At 38.5% G+C, this 26,655-nt stretch overlaps 2 protein-coding genes across 2 annotated transcripts in view; both read right to left on the minus strand.

The window, feature by feature from the left end:
* Positions 1 to 3,038, minus strand: part of atp2b2 (ATPase plasma membrane Ca2+ transporting 2) — a 142,684-nt gene extending 139,646 nt beyond the window's left edge. Inside the window, exon 1 of the mRNA XM_042224957.1 lies at positions 2,893 to 3,038. The gene's annotated coding sequence lies outside the window, so the exon portion shown is untranslated. The remainder of the gene's footprint in view (positions 1 to 2,892) is intronic.
* A 4,610-nt stretch (positions 3,039 to 7,648) lies between these two features.
* The window catches only part of iars1 (isoleucyl-tRNA synthetase 1), a 56,217-nt gene continuing 37,210 nt past the window's right edge, over positions 7,649 to 26,655 (minus strand). The window contains exons 20-34 of the mRNA XM_005932283.3: positions 25,768 to 25,888; positions 25,448 to 25,539; positions 24,949 to 25,026; positions 24,292 to 24,413; positions 21,669 to 21,771; positions 20,798 to 20,881; positions 17,984 to 18,158; positions 16,120 to 16,229; positions 13,928 to 14,023; positions 12,213 to 12,389; positions 11,792 to 11,912; positions 11,417 to 11,542; positions 10,183 to 10,329; positions 9,150 to 9,302; positions 7,649 to 8,625 (exon numbers count right to left, since the gene is read on the minus strand). Of these exons, the coding sequence (XP_005932345.2) occupies positions 8,543 to 8,625; positions 9,150 to 9,302; positions 10,183 to 10,329; positions 11,417 to 11,542; positions 11,792 to 11,912; positions 12,213 to 12,389; positions 13,928 to 14,023; positions 16,120 to 16,229; positions 17,984 to 18,158; positions 20,798 to 20,881; positions 21,669 to 21,771; positions 24,292 to 24,413; positions 24,949 to 25,026; positions 25,448 to 25,539; positions 25,768 to 25,888 (1,788 nt within the window). The 3' untranslated portion in view covers positions 7,649 to 8,542. The remainder of the gene's footprint in view (positions 8,626 to 9,149; positions 9,303 to 10,182; positions 10,330 to 11,416; positions 11,543 to 11,791; positions 11,913 to 12,212; positions 12,390 to 13,927; positions 14,024 to 16,119; positions 16,230 to 17,983; positions 18,159 to 20,797; positions 20,882 to 21,668; positions 21,772 to 24,291; positions 24,414 to 24,948; positions 25,027 to 25,447; positions 25,540 to 25,767; positions 25,889 to 26,655) is intronic.

Below are 26,655 nucleotides of genomic sequence, written 5' to 3' on the forward strand. Positions count from 1 at the left end.
AGTTTTTAATTGGCACATCTGGACAGAGCAAACAATGATCCACTTTATCACTGATTACACCACGGACAAAAAATACATTTAATCATGCTGCTGAGTGGAATGAAGAGAGGACGAGTAGGGAGGGAAGAGAGAAGAGAGGGAAAATACACATGAAATAATTACAGTCTGATTTTTCATCCATCTGTCTAGAGATTCTGTGAGGACCATTATGCCTGCAGTCGTGTTTCTGATTGTTGCAGTGAGAATTGGTCATGGTAAAATTAATTCTAACACTGGGCTGTGATATGAAAATGACAGACAGAAGGAGCACTGAATGTGCAGCAGTAATTAACAGTCCTAAATGGCTCATTACAATTCGTGATTTCATTAACTAATCAACTATTTTATGAGCGGCTGTTTGTGTGAACACATTTTTTTTCTCCAAACGTACCTAAATGCTATTTGATTGGAGTGTCTATTGCTCTTCAGCTTGCATTGGTTTGCCCAAATTCCCACAAATGGATTACCCATCACTTATAACTGTTGCCAAGGTGCTCGGTGTTTCAGCCTCATGCTTTTCAAGCCTTCAAGAGATTTCACACACACATAGATTTGTGCTCTTGCTGGACTACAAACCCCCAAAACAAAGTGCATTATTTATATGCATTATTTACTGAAAGTGTCAGAAGAGCAATACCAAGGGAACTTCTGTTTGCAAGAAGATCAATAGGGATTACAGTGCGGTTCAAAGTACAATTTTAAAAGACAATTTGGTGACAAATTAGCAGGGAAATAAACGGTGCGTTAGTTTGGGGTTGTGCTCCTTTGCATTAATTCTCCTAATCTATGGCACTCCACTGGAAGGATGAAAGGAAAGACAGTCCCTCACCTGTAGTTTCCAAGTGAACTGGTCACTACACTACACTACGCTACAACGTACTACAACAATAACCTTACAGGAGTAATCTATTACTTTTGAAAAAGTAAAGGACAGACCACGTTGATACAATTGAACATGCTTTTCTAAAATGCTCCAATTAGGCTGGGATCTGGCTGATTGTGAAGGTCACAGCAGATGTTTCACATCATTTTCATACTCATCATACAACTGACACCTTGTCTCCACAGATGGGGGGCACTGTCATCCTGGAAGAGACCACTGGTATAAGGATAAAAAGGGTTCTGTTATGCTAAAGATGGTAACAGCTTTGTAATGTTTTGCAGTTAGGTTTTCCTGGCTCAGTCATACTAAAGTAAAAATAGGACAGCAATCTCCTTAGCACTCGGAAAAACTGCCAGTGTCATTTTTTTGTATCTGCAATTGATTGCAAGTAGTTGCGGTAATCACTTTCGACCAGTAATTGCATAGATCGCCTGCTGGGAGGTAACCTGTCTCTCTATTGAAGACTGACTGCATTCACTCTCAGAAATACTGGAAAAGGTTTGCAAATAACTTCGGTCTAATTTGTAAATGCAGTCAGACTGATCGCTCAACTCATCTGTGACATTATTGCTTCACAATGGGGGACCCGACTCAGCTGGTTGCCAGCTGGTTGTATTCTGGTGGATTTGAAACACAACTGGATTCTGAATTTAAGTAGTTACTGTGAATTTCTGTATATGCTGACGGCAACAAATTTGTAACAGAAGGTAGTGATTTTTGCTGATTTATCACAGTCAGCCGCTTTATCATCACAAACAGATTGCATGTAATTGCCAAGCTGATCCCATTCCATCATGAACCGATAACAGCAGACCGACTTACTGCTGTTTTATCGCTGTCCTGAAGATGACAACTGACTGAGAGTGGCCGCAGACCTGGTCCCCATCTTCAAATCAACAATTTCAAAAGCAACAAGATCCCAAGTTTATTGCACACAGTGACAATTTTGGTCGTGCTGTGGTTTCCAACCACTGCCATCATTAGTGAGACTGTAGCACTAGGGAATCAGTTAACCTAAAGTATACCATGTGAGAAAAGTGACAAATAACCTCGCACACAGCAAAAAAATTTAATAAAAAAAAGAAAGAAAGAAAAATACTGTTAACTACAATTAAAGTATAGAGGGTTTATAACCATGATATGGCTCTGGTTAAATCCTCTTTGGTATGCACCAAAAATCCTTCTACGCAGGTATAACAGAAGAGTAATAAGAGGCACAGTAAAAGCAACATTGTAACTAAGAAAAGGTACTTCCAAAACCATTGAAAAGAAATACGTAAATGCATGCAAAATAACAAAACATGCCCTTTGAAAGTATAAATTGAAATATGGCCTCATAACTGATGACAGTTTACAGAGTAGGAGCTGCACAAGTTCTGCTGTCAGTCTATAAATAGAACAATGTGAAAAGTCGGAGATTATAAGCATTTTCTCATTAAACATTGTATTGCAGCTTAGGTAGCATGTGCTAGCAAACAATTAGATGTGACTGAAGTGTGTTAATGCAGAGTCTCAAATTGTGCTATCTTGAGTTGTACTGCTTTCTTTATAAGGATAGAAGAACAGAAAATGGGTCGCCCTATACTAGCCTCGATGTTTTCAAATTCTACAATGTGAGGGGGGGTACAGCAGAAATGCACGCAAATAAAAGTGGAACTATACTGGACCAAACTAATTGGTTGCATCCATCCCCTCTGTTCCACCGCATACCTGCGGCAGAACGCACGTCTCTGTGGCAAAGAGAGCGTGGGTAGCAACAGTGTGTTATTGCTGCCGACGCATCTCACTACAGATGCCAGGACATCTCCCATTATCACCGACTCCTCATCTGACAGCGGTCTCCTAACAACCACGACATGGACAAACTAAAAAGGGAACGTACAAACTAGAATGTAAAAGCACTATCTCCCACCTCCACCCCCGAGCTGGATATGTGGGTTATGCGTTTTCAAATCGGAAGCGTGTCCTACCTGTTTCTGCCGTTCCAGGAAGGAGGAGAGGAGGAGGAGGAGGAGAAGCAGGCGCATCAGGATGTAGATAGATGCCGCATTTAGATGATCAGGAGATAGCTGGGATCTGGTGCCCCCTCCACAGTCACGATGCTCGTCGCCAATGCATTTATCCACTTTGTGCTTGACGGTTACTTTTGACGCACAGCTGCTTTAGTTTGAAAAAAAAAGAAAAAGAAAAAAAAAAGATTGAATACAATTTACCAGAGCCTGCCTGTTATTTATTTATATTGGATACTTCTTACCAGTTAACCATTTATTCAGTGCTGATGCAGACGAAACAGCAGAAAGTGGACCACAGCTGAAGCAAGGTGCAAGGATACCAAGTCAGGCTCACTACAAATACTATAGTTTATTCATGTAAACGAATCCAAATGTTAGTCATAAAACTGCACACCACCCATTTGGGGGTAGTGATACTTCATTTCTTTTTCTTATGCATCTTCTTTGTTTATTTATTAATTTATATTTTCATCTATGTATTAATTAATTGTTTTCTTGCTATCCTTTAAGGTTTACCTGCATTTGTTAGCTAGTAAAACAAACCTTAAAGCTAACTATTCTCTGTTACAAGAAGTCGGACTTTAAAATCAACACTTACCACATTTTAGGACATTTTCATATTCCCCTGAACTCTTCACAGGAGAAACATGTTTAATTTCTCATAAAATAGATCCTTTCCCCCTTTTTCGTCTTTTTTTTTTTTTTGTCATAATAAAGATGGCTGCAGGCAGACCACAAAAGAAGAAATGTGTGGCGTGTTCAAGAAAACACAAAATACCCACCTAACAAAAGTAACAAAATTCATTAACCTGATTTTTTGAAGATTTCACAGTTTGATAATTATACAGTCAAAGGTTCTGGAAAAAAAAACCGTTTTCAAGACCTGCCGTAATTAAATCTGCACAGCAATAAAAAGTAAATAAAACATCTCTGACTTTGTGTGGAAGCCTGTTTTCCCCATCAGTGCAGAACATTTCAAGGTACTATCTTAATATTATTATTTCAATACTAATCTGAAACATGTTTATTGATGTCAGCTTCTAGGCTTAATAAACGAAAGTACGGGTCCAAACTGACCGATCTAACTGCGTCTCTGCTTCTGCATAAAATTCAATATAACACTCTACTATTATTTCTTTTTCTACGTCAGCATACAATGTGCTGTGGTCTTCCCACTATTACACAGCATTTAGTATGTAGCACACTGAGAGTCTATTTTTTATTTTTACTACAGTCTTGCAAGGAATATACCTACATATCTTGTAAAATGCTGCCATCCACTATAACTTGTTTTAAATTAAGTGGCTGGTGTATTCCCCTCATTTGGCTTACCAAGCTCTGCATCCAAAGTAACAACTTCTTTTTTTATCCTCTTACCTACTGTGCTTACTAGGTAGTGTTTGCTGCTGTCATTCTGAAGTTGGCAACATGCAGAGCACTGAAAATTGTTTTACTGGCAGAGATTTAGATTTTTCCATTACACAGCACACTTGTTGCCAGGGTAGATTGTTAGAAACGACCCTTATTGGCTATATATCGTGAAAGAACACCCATTTTTATTCTGCACAAGCAACTTCTTTTTTCTCTGTCACTGCAGCACACTATAATGAGTTTTGTTGTCTGTCATTAGAATCACACGACAGGGTTCATGTTCAATTCATCCGTGTAGCATAGTGTATTTCTGTAATGCCTATCAGCAGATGGGTCGTCGACCTGCATACTTGCCCAGGCTGAGGTGTGTAGAGGCACAAAGGGAGCAGCAGGAGCAGATGGGAGCGAGATGGATGACAGGATGATGAGACAGAGCTGTGTACTTAATATTTAACCAGTGAAGATGCATGCTGCTCCTCTCAGGAGGGGAGAGGAGAAAATGATCACAATGAAATAACACTGATTGTAGGGATGCTGGAATCAAAGGTAGAAAATACTATGCTCAAAAGAAGCATCATGTACTGAGCTATACTCAAATTATGATGTACTGAAGTATCTTTTAGGTTGTAAGAAACTTTAGTTAAAACACACACACACACACACACACACACACACACACACACACACACACACACACACACACACACACACACACACACACACACACCAAAAAGACCAGTATAAACCCTTTATTGTAGATTTGCTGCCCCGTCCTGTTGCATCACCCGATTTGAGCCAAGCTGTTGAACATATGGCCTCACCAAATAATGTTTGGGTATTCTACTTTGGTAATTGGTAAGGTACTTGGAAACAGTAACTGTATACTTACTTTTTCATGTACTGCATAGGATTGAGAGGAAACAATGAAGATAAATGTGAACCGTTTTGTCTGGAGTTTTTTTTTTTTTTTTGCATAATGTGATGCCACAGTAAGATTAACCTTTATTGTTTTGAATATAAAATGCCATCACTTTATCATACTGCTCAGTAAATTTGACTAAATTTGTGTGAAATCACGCTTTGATTTGCACATGAATTCTTGAGTTATGACCAAAAACATGTTTTGTGGAGCTTGTTGAGTTTTGACAACCAAATAAAGATAATTGACTTAAATCTGTGTTATTCCTCTCTGCTATCCTTTTCATGTCATTTTTCCTGTTAGCTGACCTGATAAATACAAAAACCAGATCAAGGTCAATTCATTAACAAATAAATGGTAATAAATGTACAATAACATATGGTATAATAATGAGATATATAGATTTTAAAGAAACCTCAATACATACTAAATGTCCATCCCACAACATAAAACCAACAGAAATGACATCATCACTGTTCCCCACCCCAAGATTTTGAGTAGCTATACTTCACCTTCCACAAGTTATGGGGGAAATTTAGAGAAAACTATTTCCAGACATTAATTATGATATTGATAATTAGGTTTTAATTAGTATATATTCACATGTACTTTGAATATTGTTTTTATTAGCTTAGAATTAGCTACATTATAAGCCAAAGTTGTTTTTATCTTAAAGGAGGAATAGTTGGTTGTTTGTACTCTGTGACCACTAAATCCTACACACTGTTCCTTTAATATGAGAATAACTTTGAATGCTAATATGTAAAATCACTCTGTGGATAACATAACACATCACACAATACTTTATTAATCCCAGAGGAAATTATGTGTTCACAGGTGCTCCACAGTGGATCTCAGTGACGTCGATGTATTTATGGGTAACTGTGAATGGAAGCAGTTTACTATACAGTGTTGGTGCTGATGACTTAGCAGGGTGCAGGGTGAAGAAATGTTTATGAGCAATAGCTGCACGGTAGAAGATTAATGGACTATTTATGCATTTAATTTGGATGTAAATTAATAGTAAATTTATGGTATGGCGTTGCAAGGATGTGTAGAAGATGATGTTTTGCAGCAGCGCCCCCAGCTGAGAATTACCTCAACTACCAAAGTAGACTGCTCTTCCTCCTGGCTTTTTTTAATAATCAAAATATGCAAATCAACAACCAAACCAACGGGAAACTGGTTTTTGCAGACACGGATTAATAAAAGTCCCATTTAAACATCCACTGGAAAGCCACATCAGCCTCACACTGTGCCCGGTAAATGCCTTATGAAAACCACTTGTGGAATCATCCAAATCAGTGTCTAATGCATGCTCTGTAGTAATCAGAATTAAAAACAGGCCCAGACATAACAATAAGGAATAGAGCCAAAAGAATAACCTAATGGGAAGATTAATACTTCTGAGATTAAGATAATACTTCAGGATAGTACTTTTGCTTGCACTGTCCCTTGGTCCTTACTAAGTTATAACTTTTTGGCTAAGAAGAGCCAAGAAGTTATAACATACAAAAAGCTGAAATTAAACAGTGTTGCAAACAATGAAAAGCATCCATTGATGCTACCATCTGTGCTTGTCCCTAGCCCCAGCATAGGATCATCTACATGGAGCTACATGCCTTTGAGTACTCAAAAGGGTGAAAACCCCTTTGCATAGGCTCAAATGGAAACAAATGCAGAAACAAAGTATTACACCATATATAAAAGATGGACTTAGTTATTGTGAGATCACAGTTAATCTCTGCAAGAAACTTGCAACATGATGCATGGTATCGATGCAGCTTGCAACGACGTGGCAGGTTGTGGTGTTGGGTTAGGAGGGCTTTCCAGTTACCTTGTTACTTCCGACAGAAGTCCAACTCACACATTAGGTCTTCTTGCTTTGGGCTGTTTTTAGTCAACTGAATGATGAATGTATCTGGATCAGAGGGTTCAGCTGGGAGTTATGCTAGCACTAGTCATCTAATTTTGGTCATGGGCTGCTTTGTTAATTCACTGTGATAGTGAATGTGATGCTATTTCGGACTAGGAGAAAACAGAAACTGAACAGCCAAATCCTTAAGAGTACCTGTGTGTCATACAAGAAGCTACAGTCTAAATTATGCATTACCTTTAACACTTCAGTTCAGTAAAAAAGTAAAGCACCCACGTGGAGTTAAAATAAAGAGGGAAATTAACTTCAGAGATTTTATTGTAACTCATTTTCAAAGTAAGTCCACATGCCAAAGTGTACTTTTACCACAGCTGAGAGCATCTGTAATGCATTTTGATGTATTTGTTCTCTGACCTTGCTGCTAAAGAAAGTAACATCAGTCATTCAAAATGTCAGACTGCAGGATCCCACAGAAACATTCTGTCTCTCACTGCCACGAAGAGGTTTAAGTGAACAGAAAGGAGACAAGGAAAAAAAAAACATGCTGATTCCAAGTCACCTTTGATTTATTCAGTCACCTAAAATAGTACATTATTCATTTGTTGCTCTTTTCATTGCAGAACCTTTTTGTCCCCAGGTACAGCAGCCCAAAAACCCATTTCACCTTTTAAATGCCTTTTCCATTGTCAAAGGATTCTCAATGCAGTGAGCACAATGAGTTTATCTGTTAAATTCAAAATGGTGTATAAGCACAATAGCCCAAATTTGCTTTTCCAATTATGAGACAAAGCAATAATTACTCTGGACTAAGCTGCCTTCAAATAAGCCTCAAAGAGAAGTAGCTTGCATCATTATCATAATAAAGAAAATCATCCACTGGTAAAATTGACAGTTAATCGAATTAAACTGTTTCCTCGAAACCTGGAAAGAGCTGGTTATGTATGAACCATCACTGTGTTACAGAGGTGAACCCACTTTTTAGTAGAGAATGTACACCATCACCCAGAAAAATCCCTTCTTGGTCGACATTAAATATGACCTAACAAGATACTTTTCAGAAACAGCTACTTACAGTTGCTGACAAGGATAATATGAGGAGGGAAAACCTGTGTGGTTGTCAGGGAGAAAACTGGAGCGAGAGAGACCATCGACTCTTATAAAGACCCCCCCCCCATTTAAATATAAAGACATCCCAAAACGTTCTTCTTTTTTTTTCCATCTGAGTTTATGTTACACAAAGACTTTTCTGTTTGTGACACTGCATTTTAACAGTTCTGAATTTGACAGACAACCCCTGATTTGCATTCAAAAAGCATCATAAACATATGAAGCTACTCCATGCTACTCCATCGTACATCAATCGGGCTATTGAGTGGTAGAAACCTTCATTTAGGGAATATGTGGTCTGTCAGAGACAAATGCTCTTCAGGTGGTTTGTGGATTTATGCCTCAGCGGTCGTAGGAAGAACTCTCACAAACAGAGTTTTGGTGTCAAGAGATTTGACTGAAGAATCAGCTGGCAGCTCTGGAAAACAGAAGTATTTATGGCTAAAATTATATTTGAGAAGAGCAGTTTTTAAAACTTTTAAAACCCTACAGCTAAGGAAAGTTACTTTGCTTTATCAAAGAAGTTAAAAGAAAGTTGGTGTCTTTCAGGAAAATGCTTCGATTTTTTTAAAATGACAATGCACTAACTCGTGTTTTATACTTGATTTGGACGTCCTACTGGTTACGATAAAGAATACACAGCTTAGCATCTAACAACATACACAACTAGAATCTTACAGCTTTCCCTACAAGCTGAAAATCTTTTTTTTTAAATTCTGCCTATGTGCAGATTTGCAAAATCTATTCCAGTCACAGAAGCCATTTTTCTGCATGTACTACTAGGTACTGAGTAGTATTTTAAGGAAAATCTGGCAAATACATTTACATGTTTTTACTAACTTTTCATGAGAAAGTGTGGGGGGAATCACCGTATCTCTATCAGCCATTAATTGCCTTAAAATCTGTTTCAGTGATGGTTTTAGTGATCTTTTTTTTTTTTACCCTGAGTAAGGTCCTCATCCAGGTAGAGTTTGAGCCGCCTGCTGCGGAGGCCAAAAACTTTGGCAGTCTCAGAGAGCAAGCCTTCGTGGTTAAGCCGATTCTGGCCTACTGGGTTGACCAGTAGGAGGGTACCCACGTCTCCTGATTGGCACTCTAGAAGAGATAGGGAGGGTGTTAAAAAGAACTGTACCACATGTTACATCATTAACAATGTTTTTTATTAGCAGGGATAGTTCTGTCCTGAGAGGGCATATATACAAGCTTCAGCTGGGAAAAGATGAGGAAAAACATCCTGGCTAAGTAGAAGGGAAAGGTGAAAGGACTGAGACTGAATGACTCAAAGGATAAAGTTGGATTATACTCAATTTCCTGCAGTAGAAGCAAAACTGCATCATAACTGCACAACCAGCATGCATGACTTGGAAGAAATGGAAGAAAAACCTAAACACAGCTACAGTTACTCCTTGTCAATATTCACTTAAAATAATAGGAATAACTGTAATGTTGACAAGAAATCCATATACATGGTAGTTGATGGTAGCGATGAGGAGACAGATGCCACTCTGTCTCCACCAACAGCTGGTTAACTTACAAAAAAATGAAAAATGATCTTGATGAAAAGTGCTATACAAATAGAGGCCATTTACCATTTACCATGACCATTTGCCTGTGGTGCTGATGACCACAGGCAAGCACTTTACCATTTTTAGTTTTGGTGGTAAGCTAATTTAAGTGGCTGTGCAGGCACAAGTACAGAATAAATGAATAAATATATGAATCAATGTTTGAAGCCCCAGTGGAGGAAATTTGGTCTGGAGCAAAATCAATGTCAAACTTTTCATTTAAAACTAGTTCAATCTCGAATATAAATGCAAATATAAAGAGGACAAAAACAAAACAAAACAAAGAAAATCTTCTCAATATTTCTCTCAAATAAAACGTCGGTCAGACGAAGATTAATTAGGATTAATCTTTAGAAGTGAGAAAAGCGTGTTGTGCACATAAATTCAGTTTCTGTGGCTGCTTCTCTCACCAGCTGGCTGAGCGTTGCATAGTAGAAGGTTTACATAAGGACACGTGATGGTGTCGGTGGAGGGGGCGGGGCCAGGTGACGCAGTTCCCGCAGTCACTGACAAAGTTTTACCAGTCAGAGTCTGCATGTCCGTTTTGCTGGTCAGCTCTGTGAGAAACAGACAGTTACATATATACATATGTTTCATGATGATTTGTGAAATCTATAAAAACCAACAAGTCCTCAGTCACACAGAGTTAGAGATCTGGTGGAGACCCCCTGGCAACCACCTGTAGCTAGGGAGCAATGCTTATTCTCTAACCAGTTAGTCAGTGGTTGTTTCACCCTGCCTGCTGCTGGATAAAATGAAGGCAAGGCAGTATTCGCTTTAGGTTTGCATCACAGTTACTGCTTAGTGAGTAGCTGTCGAGTGTTTGCAGACAAGTCGGCACAAACTACGTCCATGGCAACCACAGCAATCACAACGAGGTCTCAGCACAGAAGACCTCTTTGTGGAATACTCATTTTTCCCTAGCGACTGGTGGTTGTCATGTACCAGTCTCTAGGCCTGCATGACTGGGGCCTAAAAGATAAAATTAGTTTAAGATTTATTATCACAGGATAATGGTTGATTTTACTGTTGTCATGATAAATGAAATCAAAAAACTGACTAAGCTCTGTTGGCATTTCTCGCATGATAAAGTGCTCTAGCTTATGTCAGAAGGCTTTATGAAATGTTTATTTTCTCTACAGTTTAACAGAAAGAACCATTTTATGACTAAATAATTAATTAATTAATTCTCTTTGATTTCAATTTGCTGGGGAAAAAAAGCACAATATTATGTTGTTTAATAATAATTTAAATGATCCTTACTCTTAAAAATGAACTGCTCTGCAAAGTGGAGTTTTACAGCGAAAGTTTGCTACACTGTGTGTAACTACCCGTGTTTTCTGTTATTTTTTACTGACATTATAGCTATGAAGAAGATCAGAAAAGTGGAAAAGAAAAACAGTCAAAATTCTGCAGAAAAACTATAAAATTAAAAATGGTTAAAGTGCAGCACGAAAACAGCCAAAATAAAGGACCCAGAAATATATAAAAAGAAAAGTGAAATAAATGACAGATAAAATAACCGACTGGTAATAAAGGAAGAATTTTCATTGTTATTAAATATCTGGAGGTAAAAAGAAGATGTACATTTTTAAATAACATGATTAAATGTTCTCATAAAAAAGAAGGGAGTTTAGTTCTCACCAGTTCCGTCACTGAAGAATTTGAGCTGTGTGTTATTGGTTCCAAAGATGCTGCTGCACGCTTTCTTCAGCTTGTCCAAGTCTAGCCTGTTATCCCCTTTGGGATTCTCCAACAGCACTACACCCTCTGCACAAGAAACCAGTTCAAGAGGATTATTAACATAGCCAAACAGTTACTAAAAGTAAATCACAGGTAAGATAATGTTACTGTATTTATATTATAGTTGTATTTAATATTATATGTGAATTTGGTTGCACATATGTATAATCTCAATCATCAGCAGAGAAGATTTATTTTAACTCTATTTAAAATTAGACAGTTTTCCTGTTACACCACTTAAACTGGAGAAAAACAGATTCTCTCCCCATGTGCTACCTTGTTCTTTGTTGTTGACCTTCACCTGGAGGTTGACATATGTGCAAGCTGGTCCATTTAGAGGAGCCCGAGGGGCCGAAGATCCCTTTACTATGGTTAACTCCAGGTCTGAACCCTTCAGCTGCAACAGACATAGAACAAAGAGTGAAAGAGTCAATAGAGAAAAGCACACATAAGTTTCAGTCTCATGACAACTGCAACAAATATACTTAAGAGATTTGCAAGAAGGTAACCACTAAACACAAAGTTAAAACAAATTTTATTACTGTAACACCAATTTGAGTGCTCCTTGTGTATATTATGTATATGCTAAATACTTTCCAGCACGTTTCATGAATGCTTTAAGGTTGTGTCAGACTACAAGCTGCTACAAAACTCAGTCATATATAACCCTGCTTGGTCTAAACGTATTCTTTTATACCTGGGTCTTTTCATCTATGATGACGCTGGCAGTTTTTGGGACAGGGAAGGGGAGAAGTGGAGCCTTTGTGGTAGCCAGGATGAAGTCAGTGTGAGCCTTGATCACAGAGTCCAAGTACTCCCCCTCTGGCTGGGAGCGGTAGTACACCGTTATCTCATCTGATGGCACCAAATGCCCCTAAGACCAGACATTAAGAGACAGGTGGCATGAGAAGTGAGAGTTTTCTTTATTGGAGCAGGTGAGTAAACAGGCTAAAAGTCTTGCTTCAGTGGGTCTTCAAACAACAGCACAAATCCAATGACTGCAAAGGACACAAAAAATCTTTAGCACAAGTAACTCTCTTCAAAGTTTTTTTTCCTCCTTTATAAATAAATTACATCTGGAGGAAATGATTACCTGAAAGGAAGGAGGAGGCAAACAAAATGAAAAGATGAACAAAAGAGTAGAATAGCTAGATTAAAAAGCAGAGACCATACAGGAAGAAATAAAGGTGAAAGCAAACAAGGGGACATTTTTACTGGATGACAGCCCATTTATTTTGGCATCATATGCCGCAAACTTCCAATAACCTTGACATATTCAAACACATTGATCTAATCCTATTCTGAGTGTGCAGCTGGGCACACACATGCACGGCCACACACACATGTACCAACAGTACATGTGTGTGTGTACATGTTACACACACAAATATTGCAAACACGCCATTTGCAATATTTGGCTCAAGGGCGGACAGACAGCCAGGTACAGAGAAGTCCATAAGAGGGAGAAGGTTTAAAGGGTTCTCCAAGTCAAGGTAACTGATCCTACCCTGATGGGGCTAGTACAGTGCACATGAGCCTCTGTATGAGTGTGTGTGGTGGGAAGGGGGTGGGGGTGGGGGGGAATAAAGCAACAGATCTCTCCAGTTGGGGAACAGTCCATTAAAAATAAGGAAATGGTGACCCCTGTTTCTCAACTCTGCCTCCCACGCAAACAGTGATAACAGGTGCAACCCACCAAACTACTACCAAACATGTACAAGAATTGCTAAAAATTAATTCCCATCCACAGGGTGGAAAATTCCTGACAGATCTCAGTTTGAAATAACTGGAGGAATTTAACCTGGCAGGGAGCCAATGCACACCACTGCTATAGGGGGACGGAAAAAACTGTTTGTTGCTTGTGAAAACAAGGGGCTGTTGGCTAATCCGTCTTTACTCCCCAGACCACTTCAAAGCTCGAACATTAGAATCTGAAAGGGGCCAGACTGTAATTAAGCTTCCATTAAGCCTGCCTTATGATGGAGAAACCTCTAACTGTGACGCTGCAGTGGAAAGATTTCAAAACTGCCCGGACAATACAATGAGACATAAAGACGAACGGGGGGAGGACTGGGGTGACGGAAATATAACAAAAAGCAAAGTTTCTGTTTTGACTCTACGCTGCAGTCTTGAAACATCATCAGATTAACTAAAATGGGAGTGGTTTAAAGGACTATGATCATACATGTGAAAGCAGGGGATTGTTTAGTTTGTTTAAATAAAGGAAACATCCTCAAAAAGTTCACATCTGAAGCAAAACCACTCAAACTGCCTTAGTGGCATGTTTTGTTTTGCTGTTGCAACTACGTCAGGTTCTGCTTATTAAACACTGGATTGTAAAATTCAGGAGTGGTGTGTTATATGTCCCTCTTGTTTCCACAGCTAGTAGTGGTCCAGAAATAAATGCCCCACCTTCTTGCGTAGTTTCTGAATGCGGTTGATGACCTCTCTGGCAACGCCTTCATCCACCATAGACTGATCTGGGGTGACATCCAACAGCACCAGGACCTAAATGATAACAGATCATGAGCAGAAGAGAAGAGGGGAAGATTAAACTCTTAGCAAATTTATGACAGAACTCTCCTGATGTTTTTCTGTGACTTGAGATGAAGGTGGCGCTCTAATAAACAAGATTAAATTCTGGGGATCATAACTTAATATTTCAAACAGGTCTATCAAATTTAAAAAATAAAAAAGCCATTTTACATTATTATTACTATTATTTTATTTTAGATTAAAACAGCTGTTTGGGATAATATTTAAGCTGGAGGTTTAATTATTTTCATTAGTATTTATTCTAATCCAAGCTTTTATGTCTATAAGATATGTCAGGTACTTTGATCCAGCAAATGTAGCTATAACTGTGAAAAATGTACATAGCACTGTCTGCACAGCAAGTTAACTGTGTGCTGTGTTTTCCAATAATACTCTTAAATAGAAAGAAACAATGAGGTGAAATGTGCTCGTCCTGGCATACAAAAACTGCCACAAAAACTGAATATGAGTCATAAAAACAAAGTATTTCACACAAAATAAAGATCTTCAAGCATTACTAATCTCCTAATATACACATACAGCGGCCATGTTTTTTTCTACAGATGTTCAAATGCTTGTTAATGGAAATATCTAATCAGCCAACACTTTTTGGCAATTCATGAGCAAAAATGCTAATGCCAGGTTGTTTCCAGCTGAGAGGAATGCAAAAGTAACTTAAATAAACCCTTGGTACAACAAAGGTATGCAGAAGAGCATCTCTGAATGCACAAAATATCAAACTTGGATTACAGGAACAAAATATTGCATTGGTTGCCACGCCACTCCTGTCAGCTTAGAACAGGAAACTGAGGCTGCAATTCAACAAAATTTGGACACTAAATGTCTGGGAAAAACACTGCCTCATCAGATGACTTTGAATCCGCTTCAACTTTTGGATGGCATAAATTACATGAAAACATGGCTCCATCCTCCCTTTTATCAATGATTTAGACTGTTTATGGTGATGTGCATGGCATCGTTTAAACTGTTTAAATGCCACGGTTTACCCGAGTATTGTTACTGACCATGTCCATCTCTTTATGACCACAGTACCCATCTTCTGATGGCTCCTTCTAACAGGAGAACTCAAACAGCCTCCACAGTTACCAGATCTCAATCCAACAGAGGCCCTTTGGGATGCAGTGGAACCAAAGATTATCATCATGGATGTGCAGCCAACGACTCTACAGCAACTGTCTGATGCCATCGTGCCAATATGAACCAAAAGTTCTGAGGAATGTTTCCAGTCCTTTGCTGAATCTATGCCACAGAGAATTAAGGCAGTTCTGAAGGCAAAAGGCCGTTCAACCCAGCACTAGGAAGATATACATAAAAGCGCCAGTGAGTGTAATTAAATTACTTTAAAACTGAACCATCCAGTCCTTTACCTCATTGTTACAAACTATTACTTTGAAAAGGTTAACATTTAGAGTTGACAAGAGCAATCTTTAAGCAGTTAGTCTGCTATCCTATTGCCCAAACATTTACAGTGTCAAAATGTAAGACAACATCCAGGCAGCAGTAAAGGATATACTGTCTGCTTCTCATTTTATCATGGATAGAAGGAGAGAAAGATGAGTGAATGTACACACAAAACAATGGAGAAACAGAATATGAGAGAGAACAGAGCGTCAGACAGATGGAACCTGAAGAGTCAGTGTGAGCGAGTGAGCAACAGAGAATTAAAAAGCCAGCTCAGTAAACTGGTATTAAGCTGCAGCCGTGTGGCATGTATGCGGTTGAAAGAGCACTGATTAGAGAGGGCCTCTGGGAAATGCATATATACTGATTCCACTTAGCTGCGAAATAATTTCATACATCACACTCACAGTAAAGAAACATAAATGCATTTACAGCATGTGGCAGCTTGGTGTAGCAACAGCAGCAGAGTAGTTCTTTTTTTTTTTAAGATCTAGTCACATTACACTGAGCACCTGAATATAGTCAACATCGACAGGTAGCCAAAGCAAAGAGGTTGCAAGACCTCCTCCTTGCATTTTATTTAAACTTCACACGGTGGCCAAAATTCTTTGGATACAGGGTTGTAATACCAAGAGCACTGGGTTTACCTGTGCATCAGAGTGTGCTTCATATTGTGCAGAGCCTGAGCTCTGATCAAACGTGTACATCAGCCTCAGGTCCTCCTCATGGAGCTCATGACCATCCACCACTATGGAGCCTGCAAATTAAGCAGATAATTCATCATAAATATATACATTTAGCAATATAACGTTCATCAATTCCAAGATAAACAAAGTTTTTGAGTATTTTAAGTAAGAAAATGTTGGTTACCACAAATCTTTTCTTTTCTAATCTCAATTAATAGTAATTAGTCCAACAACTTTTCCTAAGGAAAAAAGAAAGGATGACATGTGGATTGTATAACCATGTTAAACACTATATTTAGTGTATGATTAAAATTATTGATAATAAATTAATGCAACAAAATATCTGCATTTCTATTCTAATATCTAGTTTTACAAGGATTACTATGCTGGCAAGAGATAATGGATTATTTCTAAGTGTTTTAAAAAAGGTTTGCCATAATGATTACTGATGATTACTGATGTGTGTTGTGAATGAATCAAAACTGGCTGCAGACACTGTTAAAAATGATTCAACCTATTTATATCTCTGTTTAAATAAATGTGCCCAATGATTTGGTGGAAGAGTTCATCTCCTGACAGGACTTCTAAAGGAGATTTGAGTTTTAATCACAATGAATAAAGTGCTCTCATTTATAACTTGAAATTTAATTTGTTTTCTGGGGTCTGGACTGATGTTTGTTTGTATTTTAATATTACTTAAAACTTAAGTCTTTCTAGCTGCATCCGCACTAGATCTGAGCTTTAAAACAATACCGCAAATGCAATCTGCTCAGGTTCATATCTCCATTTTGCCAGTGGCAGCAATTACCCATATCTCTGTTCTGACTAAAAACCATGACCGTGTTCTCCTGTCCTCTTCACTTTTCCTCACCCGGAGGCTCGGTGAAACAGTCGCTTCATTTCTCTCTAATCTGAGATTTCCACGCTTTAATTTCCTTTGTCCCTCCCTGCTTTGTTGCTGTTTTACATCTTCTATCTTAACCATTATTCTTCCACCTCATGAAAGTAATAGCATCAAAAGGTATAGGTTATGAATATTGGCCACAACCTACAGTCACTTTCTAGCCTAACGGTCAATCTCTCGCTTTCAGAGTCATGGAAATTACACAAAAAGTTTAAAAGTGGACTCAACTCAAGTGTGAGCCATTAGCTTTTTTCCATGGTAAGATTCATTCACTCTGACTGTTCAGACAGACAAAATGCTCCACTTCTGTTGTTCATAGCTTCCGTTTAGTTTAATAGCAAGCAGTTTCACATCATGGCTTGTGTTCGATTTTAATTGATGAACTGTAACTTTGCAGTACTATAAACATTTTCTTCTTTCTGTGCCCTCTCTCCAACATTTTTCTACCATCTGTCTCTTTCCATGCATCGCTTCTTTCCGCCTCACAACTGGCTGGACTTCAAACATGCAAGTTATTGGAAATTTTAAGTTCCCACAGTCCAGCTGACCTCTTCTGCCTCCTTCCTCAAAGACTCTGGGGGGCTCTCCTCATCTTTCTATAATTGGAGAGACAAGATACCTTGCATTGCTTTGATCCCTACCCTGTTCCAGACCAGCTAGTGTTTGGATTCAGAGGATAAACTGGTTTCCTCGTCGAGGATTCGTCGTTAACACTAACTGATTGTTCTTCACCACTTTATTATTTGTTTAGCAATATCACTGCCAGCTGATTAATAATTTGATAACACCGCTAGAAAACAAGCAAACATTAAAAAAAAGGATACATAAAGATTAAGTCAATACAGAACATAAGGCCGCTAATTTTCAGCAACACTGCTGAAACAATTTTGTGATTATTTACTTTTTAAAATTTTTAGTCACCTTTCTTCTGGAAGGCTTCAAGCTGTTCGCTGGTGAGCTCCTTGATAGAAGCAGTGACGGCTTTGAAGGCCCCCTTTAATCTCTTGCCCAGCACCATGTGGTCTGGCTCGGCTCTCAGGCGGATACCATACTTGTCCTTGTCTGTTGAAAGTGTCAACTGTCGCACATTAAGCTCCTGGGGAATGAAGAATAGTCAAACACACCATGTCATTGTCTTTTAGTTGGCTGCAAAATTGTTAATATCTCACACTGGGGAATACAATGTCATCTGCCCAAGACTGATACAGGTACAGAAACAGTGTACAGTAGGTCACTCGTACTATGGATGTGCTTGGAACTCAATATAAAATTCACTGTAATGACATACCAACATCTTATTCTGCTATACTTCAAGCAAAACCTGAGCTAAAGTAAACTGTTACAGGGGAGTTACTGTACTTTTATTACTACTACACATATGATTACGTACATGAACACTCACAATGTACAAGATTTATAGACTCAAGTTTTGCTGTTAATAGAAGTTGACTGATAGATGATTGATTTATGCATCTCCTGACTGCTTGGATAAGCTGGCTCTTCTGGCGCTGTCGTTCCAAACAAACAGACAAACTGTGCAACATGGCTGAAGGGTCCTTGTCCAATCCCTTCTTTACTTTACTTTAAAAATGTTCATTCATTGCCCATTACAAAGGCTGTTCCCATTAGATCGGAAAGGAGCATTAATGTGAACCTGCCAATAAACTCACTGGGCTTCAGTTGTTAACAGAGAAAATGGTTATGGTTTATTTATTTATGTAGAAAAACAAGCAGATACTTCTATTCAGTTGAAATAATACAAAAGTTAAAAACTTTGTATACTAGTGTTGTAAAGGGCAAGTCAAAAATGATCACCATTCACTCAAAGAGTACATCAGCCCTGAAATCAAATAGTCAGTAAGCCAGTCAATCTGTAAATCTCCAATAAGCCATCTCCACTTTTCAGTCAACATTTTTCAGTCAGGGGAGAGAGAGAGGGGGGGGGAGGGGGGGCATCTGTGATCCAGTCATATCAGCAATACTTAATTTAGCCATACTGACACCCGCCTGGCCTTGCCATCCATTGGTCCAGTCAATCACAATGCTGTAGGTTGTGACTGAGATCAAGCTCTAGCACAGTTGACTTGCTGACAGAGAGCACAGATAAGCTTACTGTAGAGGGTCGATGTATAAACCTTAAGGGCACTGGGGGGTTGAAAATATAAGCTTACTTAAAATGGGATTCTATCAATGGGTTGATTTCACAAAGAAATAGCTCATTTAATCTTGAGGGTAAATATGGTTTTGAGGTTCTGTTAGTCTGTGTAGGGGAACGTGTGTGTGATGACTTAGTGTGCTGGTGCATTACAATGAAGGAAGCCTGTCAGCTCAAAAAAGCAACTCATTTCATATTTGACATAAAGCTCAGAGGAAACTAAGCTGACAGAGTCACCAACAAGACTGTCAACAAAGCAAAGCTGACCCAAGCTAAAATTCAGATGGCCACAACAGCCAGTCTCACTCTGACTCCAACCTCTCCTCCCTGAATGTTAGGAGAATTCATTCAATTATATTAAATGTTTACCTGTTCCACAAGGACAATAAAAACATGTAAATTGGTTTTTGCATCCTAGTTAATCTTTCTCTTGCTCCTGAGTACTCGTCATGTCAGACACACGAACACTGGCCACAAAAAAGGTCAAACCTAAAACATAAAATATCTTTGTTGTGCTTAAAGATGAATCTATACTTAATGTGGTTTTATTGAAATTAAGAAACAATAGAAAAATTCAGCTTCCAAAGATTGTTTACCGGGCTGCAAGGCCTCCACTGCTCTCAATTCTGAATGAATAAACCTTGTTTACTGGCAGGAAAGCTAGAGGCTGACAAGGTTAAATGTCCTCCCCACCAGAAATAAAACAGAGTGATAGATAAGAAGTGGCTAGAACTAAGATAAAGCTTGGAGGATCCAGCAGAAGACGCAGCAGAAGCTCTTTTCTGTAAAAGTTGTGTTAATGTTCGTCAACGCAGTCATGTGGGGGGTTGAATCAATTTTCCAATTTCAAGAAACAAAGACGTACAAAATCCTGCAAAGGTGAGAACATTCTTCTCTATGACAGTACTATAATGTCCTCTTTTGTTGGAAAAATAAAAAGGTAAGGACTTCAAGGATTTAAAGACAATGGGGATTAGTCTGCAAGCCTGTTAAACACCTGAATTAATCCAGCTCACACCTGAATCGATCCTCACTGTCTAGTAAATAAGCACACACTGACATTGGTACACAGAAGACTTATGATATGCTCTTAAAAAAGAAAACATGCCTGTGATTGCACTTTGCAGTTGAGAAATGTGGCAACTAAGGTAGATCAAATGTTAAATAACATTTAGAGGCATGTGCTTCGCCCCTCTTTTTGCACGAAACAGACACTGAAATTTCAATTACAGCTAAAGATCCAAGTAGTGTGTGAACATGTACTCCCTCTGATGTTCATCCCCTCTATCAAATCAACAGCAGTGGCTTTGGAGTGTAAACACGGTTCCAGGGATGTTTCTCTTTAGATTATAAGTTAAATAGTACTGATCAAAGCACAGCAAAGCATCAGAATTACAGGCTGGGGAAAACCTTTACAAGAAAGTGACAAGAAAATACCCCCTCCAACAGTGCATGAGTAAAAGCAAATCAATCTCCCCAATTTACCAAAAAACAAAACAAAAGAATGCAATATGAATACACAATACAATATAAATGTTTGAATGGTTGGGTGTTCTATTTACTTTTTCTAATTTACTTACTTCAAGTATGTATTTCTGCAGTGACTCAATGTCCTTCAGAGCCTCTGGGTCCTGGTGGATGACTACAACCTCCTTCAATGGGTACTGTAACACAAACCAAAAAGCTAAAACCAACATTAAAGAAAAAGCATGCACAATGCAAACTAGCATACACCTTCAGCTACATTTAGATAATGTAGCTGTAAAGTAAAATACCAATTCATCATAAACCTTGTTACAGTATGAAAAGTAAGTACATTTTGACACAGGGTCAATCTACTGCAATTACGAGAAAATGAGCAACAAAAAACAAAACTGCAATTCTTAAATCCTGTGTTTGGCTATATATTGGATCATTTTTTTAAAACAGAACTTTCTATATAGTATTATTGTTATTATTATTATTTACATTTGGACAATTACATCTATTGAGTCTTCTATGATTTTTTTTTACCCAAATTCAATAAAGAATACTACTACCAAGAAAAACAAACATAATATGGGAGTAACTCAGGAAATGATCCAGCACCTGAGTCAGACATGGTCCATATTACATCACATCTGATGGAATCTGACTGTGTTTAAATTGTGTCTCTTTGTTTTTCTGAATTCATTTCTGTTTTTGGCAGCTCCAATGGTGCTTTTCAAATGAAGTCCAACATTTTATCTGAAAGAGCCCTCTTCATAAGCTTTCAATCACATCACAAGAAGGCAATGGATGAATCTACTGATAAACAATGTAAAATGTGCGTGGAAGTCCTGGAGAAATGAAGTACGTGACCATTGAGTAAAGACTCTTCTTGCCACATTTTAAATCATGTTTCCTATAGAGTAGATACCATGTAGATCCCAGTGGATTACAGAAGTGGATAGGGTCAAAATGGTAATCTACCTTGACAGGCAGGGTCTTCCTGTCTCTGATCACTCTGCCCAGCTCAATCACAGACTGCATCCGAGAGACGGCACCTTCAATGCGCTTGTCAATCAAATTCTCCCTGTAAAAACAGAAAAAAATATTGAGTGTCATACTTTTCATGTTATCATATGCAGCACCGAGTGAGAGAATCAGTGTTTGGATAACTCAGTCTATTCTGTGACACCGGAGAGAATGAGATTAGGAATGGGAATACCATCAACTGAAACTAGAAGTGACTGAGCTCTGTTCATTTAAGCCACGTGACGTCAGTCTCCACTCATAACAATAACACATCCTCTTAGAATAAATATACATTATTCTGTAAAACTATGTGTAGGGAATTCTTGGGTGGACAGCAGCATTTTTACCGCTAAGAGCAATCCTCATCTTTCGTTAATGGTGATTTATGAAATTAATTGGATTATCTGTTGAGGAAAACACTAGAGAACAGCAGGGTCAGTACCGCATATATAAAAGACAGAGTTCAGAACCATCTATTTAGCTCCACTAATAAGGTACAACAAGACTTCCACCTCTGAATTCAAATTAGAGCTGTTCAGCCACTAATAATCACACATAATAGCAATATTATCCCTAACTATCTGCAGGCACACAGAACTATGCACAATGCTTGTTCATTTACTCGTGGCTTGTGTCTTCTCAGTGTGCACGCCACATTGGAGTAAAACAAGAGGAGTGGGTGGCCAGGGACAACCAATCATTTAATGAGGTGATTGACGAGCGGCTGTTCCCACCAGCTGATTGGTAGCTGACCTTTGGGAGGAAGGTGAAGTACTCTCATTTGACAGCAGGAAGGACAAGCAGCTAATAAAGCATCAGCCCTGAGGGCTGCCTAAGTGACAGGGGAGATTATATGAACCATTACACAAACTATTTTCCTTATGCTAAATCAAATGGATATTTAATCACGTCAGAACTTTTTTATAGTTAAAGATGATGCAATTAAGTTTGGGCAATTAGAAATTCCTCCCAGGCATTACAAAACTGATCAGCCGCCAAGCCACAATTTTTACTGGAGTAATTGAAGTGAAAGGAAATGAAAAGAACACATTTTGTGAGCTATATCCATTCTGCAGGGCCGACAATCAAGAAAGGGTCTGTGCAATTCTGCATGAATATTTCTCAGCCTCTTCTAAAATCTCTACTATAACACTGTCTAAAGACAGAAAAAGATATTACCCTAAAAACCCCAAACAGGATTAGACTCATTTTCTAGAGAAAACAGCAGTGAACAAAAAATTGAAAAAGTAACTCTTGATATCAAAGAGTCTTAGCCGGCTATTCCATTCAAATAGCAATTTTACGAATGATCAAGAATTGTTTTTCTGCTTTTAAAATGTAATGAGGGGCACATTTTTTAAAAACTAGGGTCACTGTGTTCAATATGTAAACAATCTAAACATTCAAAGATAAATGGATGAAGATGAAGAACAACAGGAATTAAGGGACAGAATGAGAAAAGCCTGGAAATTACAAAGAAAATACTGAAAACTTCTCCAAATCTACTTTGAAGAGTTAAGAGTTCAGTACAATTGTGATAAAGTACAGCCACACACTGTGGCTGACCCTGATTAGACTACATAAGCAGTGGATATCCTCTCAGAAAAGGAGCTAACACAAGTGTGCTTTTTGTTTTTGCTGCTGAGTGCCATGTGCCAAGAAAAGCCAATGAACCCAGTTGAACTTGGTTAGATTAAAATGGCTGAAGAACAGATTCAGATTCTTAGTTTACTTATGCACCTAAATTGCAGAATATACTTGCAGCTGGAGGTGGTTCCCCACATTCTTCAATCCTGTTTTAAAAGTTAAGTCATGCTAACCTGCTAGCCCACAGCACTTCCTCTTTTTATGACACCATGATGAACTGCCACTAGCAATGGTAGACCTTTTCTGCTTTCTGGGAGATTTGCTGTGAGCTGGAGGGCCACTCTGACCAGAGCATGGTTCATGTGCTGCTATGCCAAACTAACCAAGACTGCACAGCAGAACAAGGACTACTGCTGCCAAGACAGAAGAGTTACTTCTGTCTTCTGTATTACTAAACGGTCAGCTGATTATCTATATGAAAATGTACTTGAATTATCTGTAGATGAGAACCTGATTTAGAGTACCATTTAATATTCATTCAAGAAAGGTTGTTCCTCATTTCAAATTGTTAAACAATATCAGCAACTTGGATTTTTCATCAATTACCCTCTATTTAGCTCTGTCTGGATCTCCAACAACTATTGATAACTGGATCTGGAACTGAAGCTACTAAATGAACAGTCAAAGGAGCTTGCAAGCTCCTTTGACTACGATGACCTGGATGACTGAGAACCTTCACAGACATACTAAATGAACAACTTTTGTCCCGTTCTATGTGATTTCTTTTCTTTTTCTTTCGCCTGGTGTTTTTGTTTTTTCCCTGAACAGCAGTGACAAAAACACTGCAGAGCTGAGCGGAGCTCAATAGAGTCCCCTCGGCTGCGAATTCTGTTTTTGTCGTATCCATGTGATCTACTGTTGACAGTAATGATAATAAACACATTAAGTGGCAAAAAAATTCCTCTCAGATTACTGAAAGGATTTTTCCAACCTGACTTGAGGCAGCATGAGATAGTGGATGCTGCTGTTGTCCTTCTCTTCGACAGAAGCAGGGTCAATGAGGTGACGCAGATTTTGGTACATCATCTCGGTAATGAAGGGTGTGAAAGGAGCCTGAAGGGGTAAAAGGCAAGAAAGCAAGTACAGAGAGAGAAAAAGAGAAAGAGGAAAATTTATTGGATGAGTGACACTGTAGTTAATTTACATTTTTCAGACAAGAAGGTCTAAAAGTCAGAAGCGCAATTTTTATGTAGTTTTTTTCCCCCTTAACTGTCGCTAAAGATCAAACAGAATTGTGCCACTGTGAGTTTACTTCTTATGTGATTCTCTTTTATTCCAACCATGGCTAATTAACTTGTATACCACACAGCTGATCTGTATTGATCTGTGTTAGGATTACTGATTCTTAGCAAGCCTCATGCCTCACATGCAAACATCAATGTGTTATAAATAAAAACTCCTACTACTCATGAATTATTCATAGTTAAGTGTGCACACAAACACACCTTTACAATAGCAGCTTTATGCTTTTATTTCTTGCATACACAAAAGCACAACCTCACCACAAGAAATTTTCCTCATGCAATCTCTTCTCTCTCCCTCTCTCTCAGTCTCACACACACTAAAACACAGAAAGCGGATGACTCACCATCAGCCTGCACATGGAGAACAGAACACTGAAGAGGGTTTCCAGCGCCCACAAGCAGTCCTCAGTGCCACTCTCGCCCTATAAAGTTCGCATGCACATCAATAAGTTCTTTCCCCTTGGAACAGTAAAAAGATTTAAAAAATGCCCTCGCTGACATTAGTGCATGTGCCCTGAGTTGAAATGAACCAATTATTCACAAGCATGGCTAAAAACGCACTTCTATAAAATGTTCACAGGTGAAGGATGTGTTAACGATGCTTTTAACAGTAGTTTAAATAAATAATTAATACTATTCATTTAGTAATTACAAGACTGTATTCTGCACCAAATAAAGAAAATATTCTGCAAAGTGTAATAATATCTATTATCTAATATCTATTTTTGTATACAGTAATATTTTGAATCATCATTTAGAGTTTAGTAAGAGTGATATATCATTTGCTTTCACCCACATCTTCTTTACATAAAAACAGGAACAGACTTAGAGCTGTGATCTCACCTTCAGGCGGCGTCTATTGGTCCTGACGTACCAGTTGGTGAGCATGTCAACAAACTTGACCAAACGAGGCACAACGGTGTACAGGCGGTAAGCTGTGACCAGAAAAAACTGTCAGTCTAATTACACTGGAAAGAGAAACATCATAAATAGTTGCACGCAAGACTTAAGGATATAAGAGTTAGATATAAATCTATTAATGGTGGTGGGGACTCAACCCCTGCTGGTTTAAGGTTAGGATAGGATAAGTCTCCAGAGAATTATGAGTCATTGTCACGTAAAATGACTGAAACATTTGCATGTGTTAAGAGCGTCTGTCTCACCTTTCATCTCAGCCTTGAAGAACTGTATGAGGGACTGCGTGAATGACTGAATCCATTTGTCCATGATATTGTCGCTCTTCTTTGCTGTGTTTTCATTGTATAGGAAGTGAATATTCTCCTCCTAAGACGTAAATACATACGGCCATATATATAAAATCATTGCTCAAGCACAGATGCAAATTAATTCTATTTGGTTGTCTTACAAGAGCATGAGGTGAAGAATTAGAAAACCTGCCAAAAATATGCTTCGTGCATCAATAAGAAAAGTAGAAGCAGCAGTAGTTTGGGCCGCCACGCTTACAACTCAGTCACAGAATAAAAATAAGATGGGAGTCTCCTTGTGACCAAGGAAAACCTGTGGTTACCCACTGATTATGCTGGGTGTGTTTTTTTTGTTTTGTTTTTTTTGCTGTCAAAAACAAACTGCAAGTAGTTTAGCCCAGAGGTAGAGCATGTCACACCCTCAACCTCTGGGCAGTTCAAGGTCATCACACCAGTATCCTGGTGGGAGACAACCTATCTCCAAGCAATCTTGGCTCGACTCAGATTGACTGAAATCACACTCTGACATGCTAGTGAAGGTTTGTAAATAACTTCTATTTAATTTATAAATGCAGACAGACTGCAAACATGTTGCAAACAATCTGAGCCTGCACTAACAAGCGCAAGATGCCTGCAACATGTCTCTTTGCCATAATATTCCTATAAAAAGAAAGGTTATATCTGAATTAAGCAGTTAATGTGAATTTCTGTGCATACAACTGGCCAATTCCTCAACAACAGATTGCACACAATTGCAACAGCAGACCAATAGATGACTGACTCCTTTTTATTGCTGTTTCATCGTCGTTCTATTGCTGTCTTGGCGTGCCAAAGTCACTTTGAAGA

The sequence above is a fragment of the Haplochromis burtoni genome, unplaced genomic scaffold (genome assembly GCF_018398535.1).
Source record: "Haplochromis burtoni strain Fernald_Lab_line unplaced genomic scaffold, NCSU_Asbu1 Contig_156, whole genome shotgun sequence".
NCBI classification, from domain to species: Eukaryota; Metazoa; Chordata; class Actinopteri; order Cichliformes; family Cichlidae; genus Haplochromis; species Haplochromis burtoni.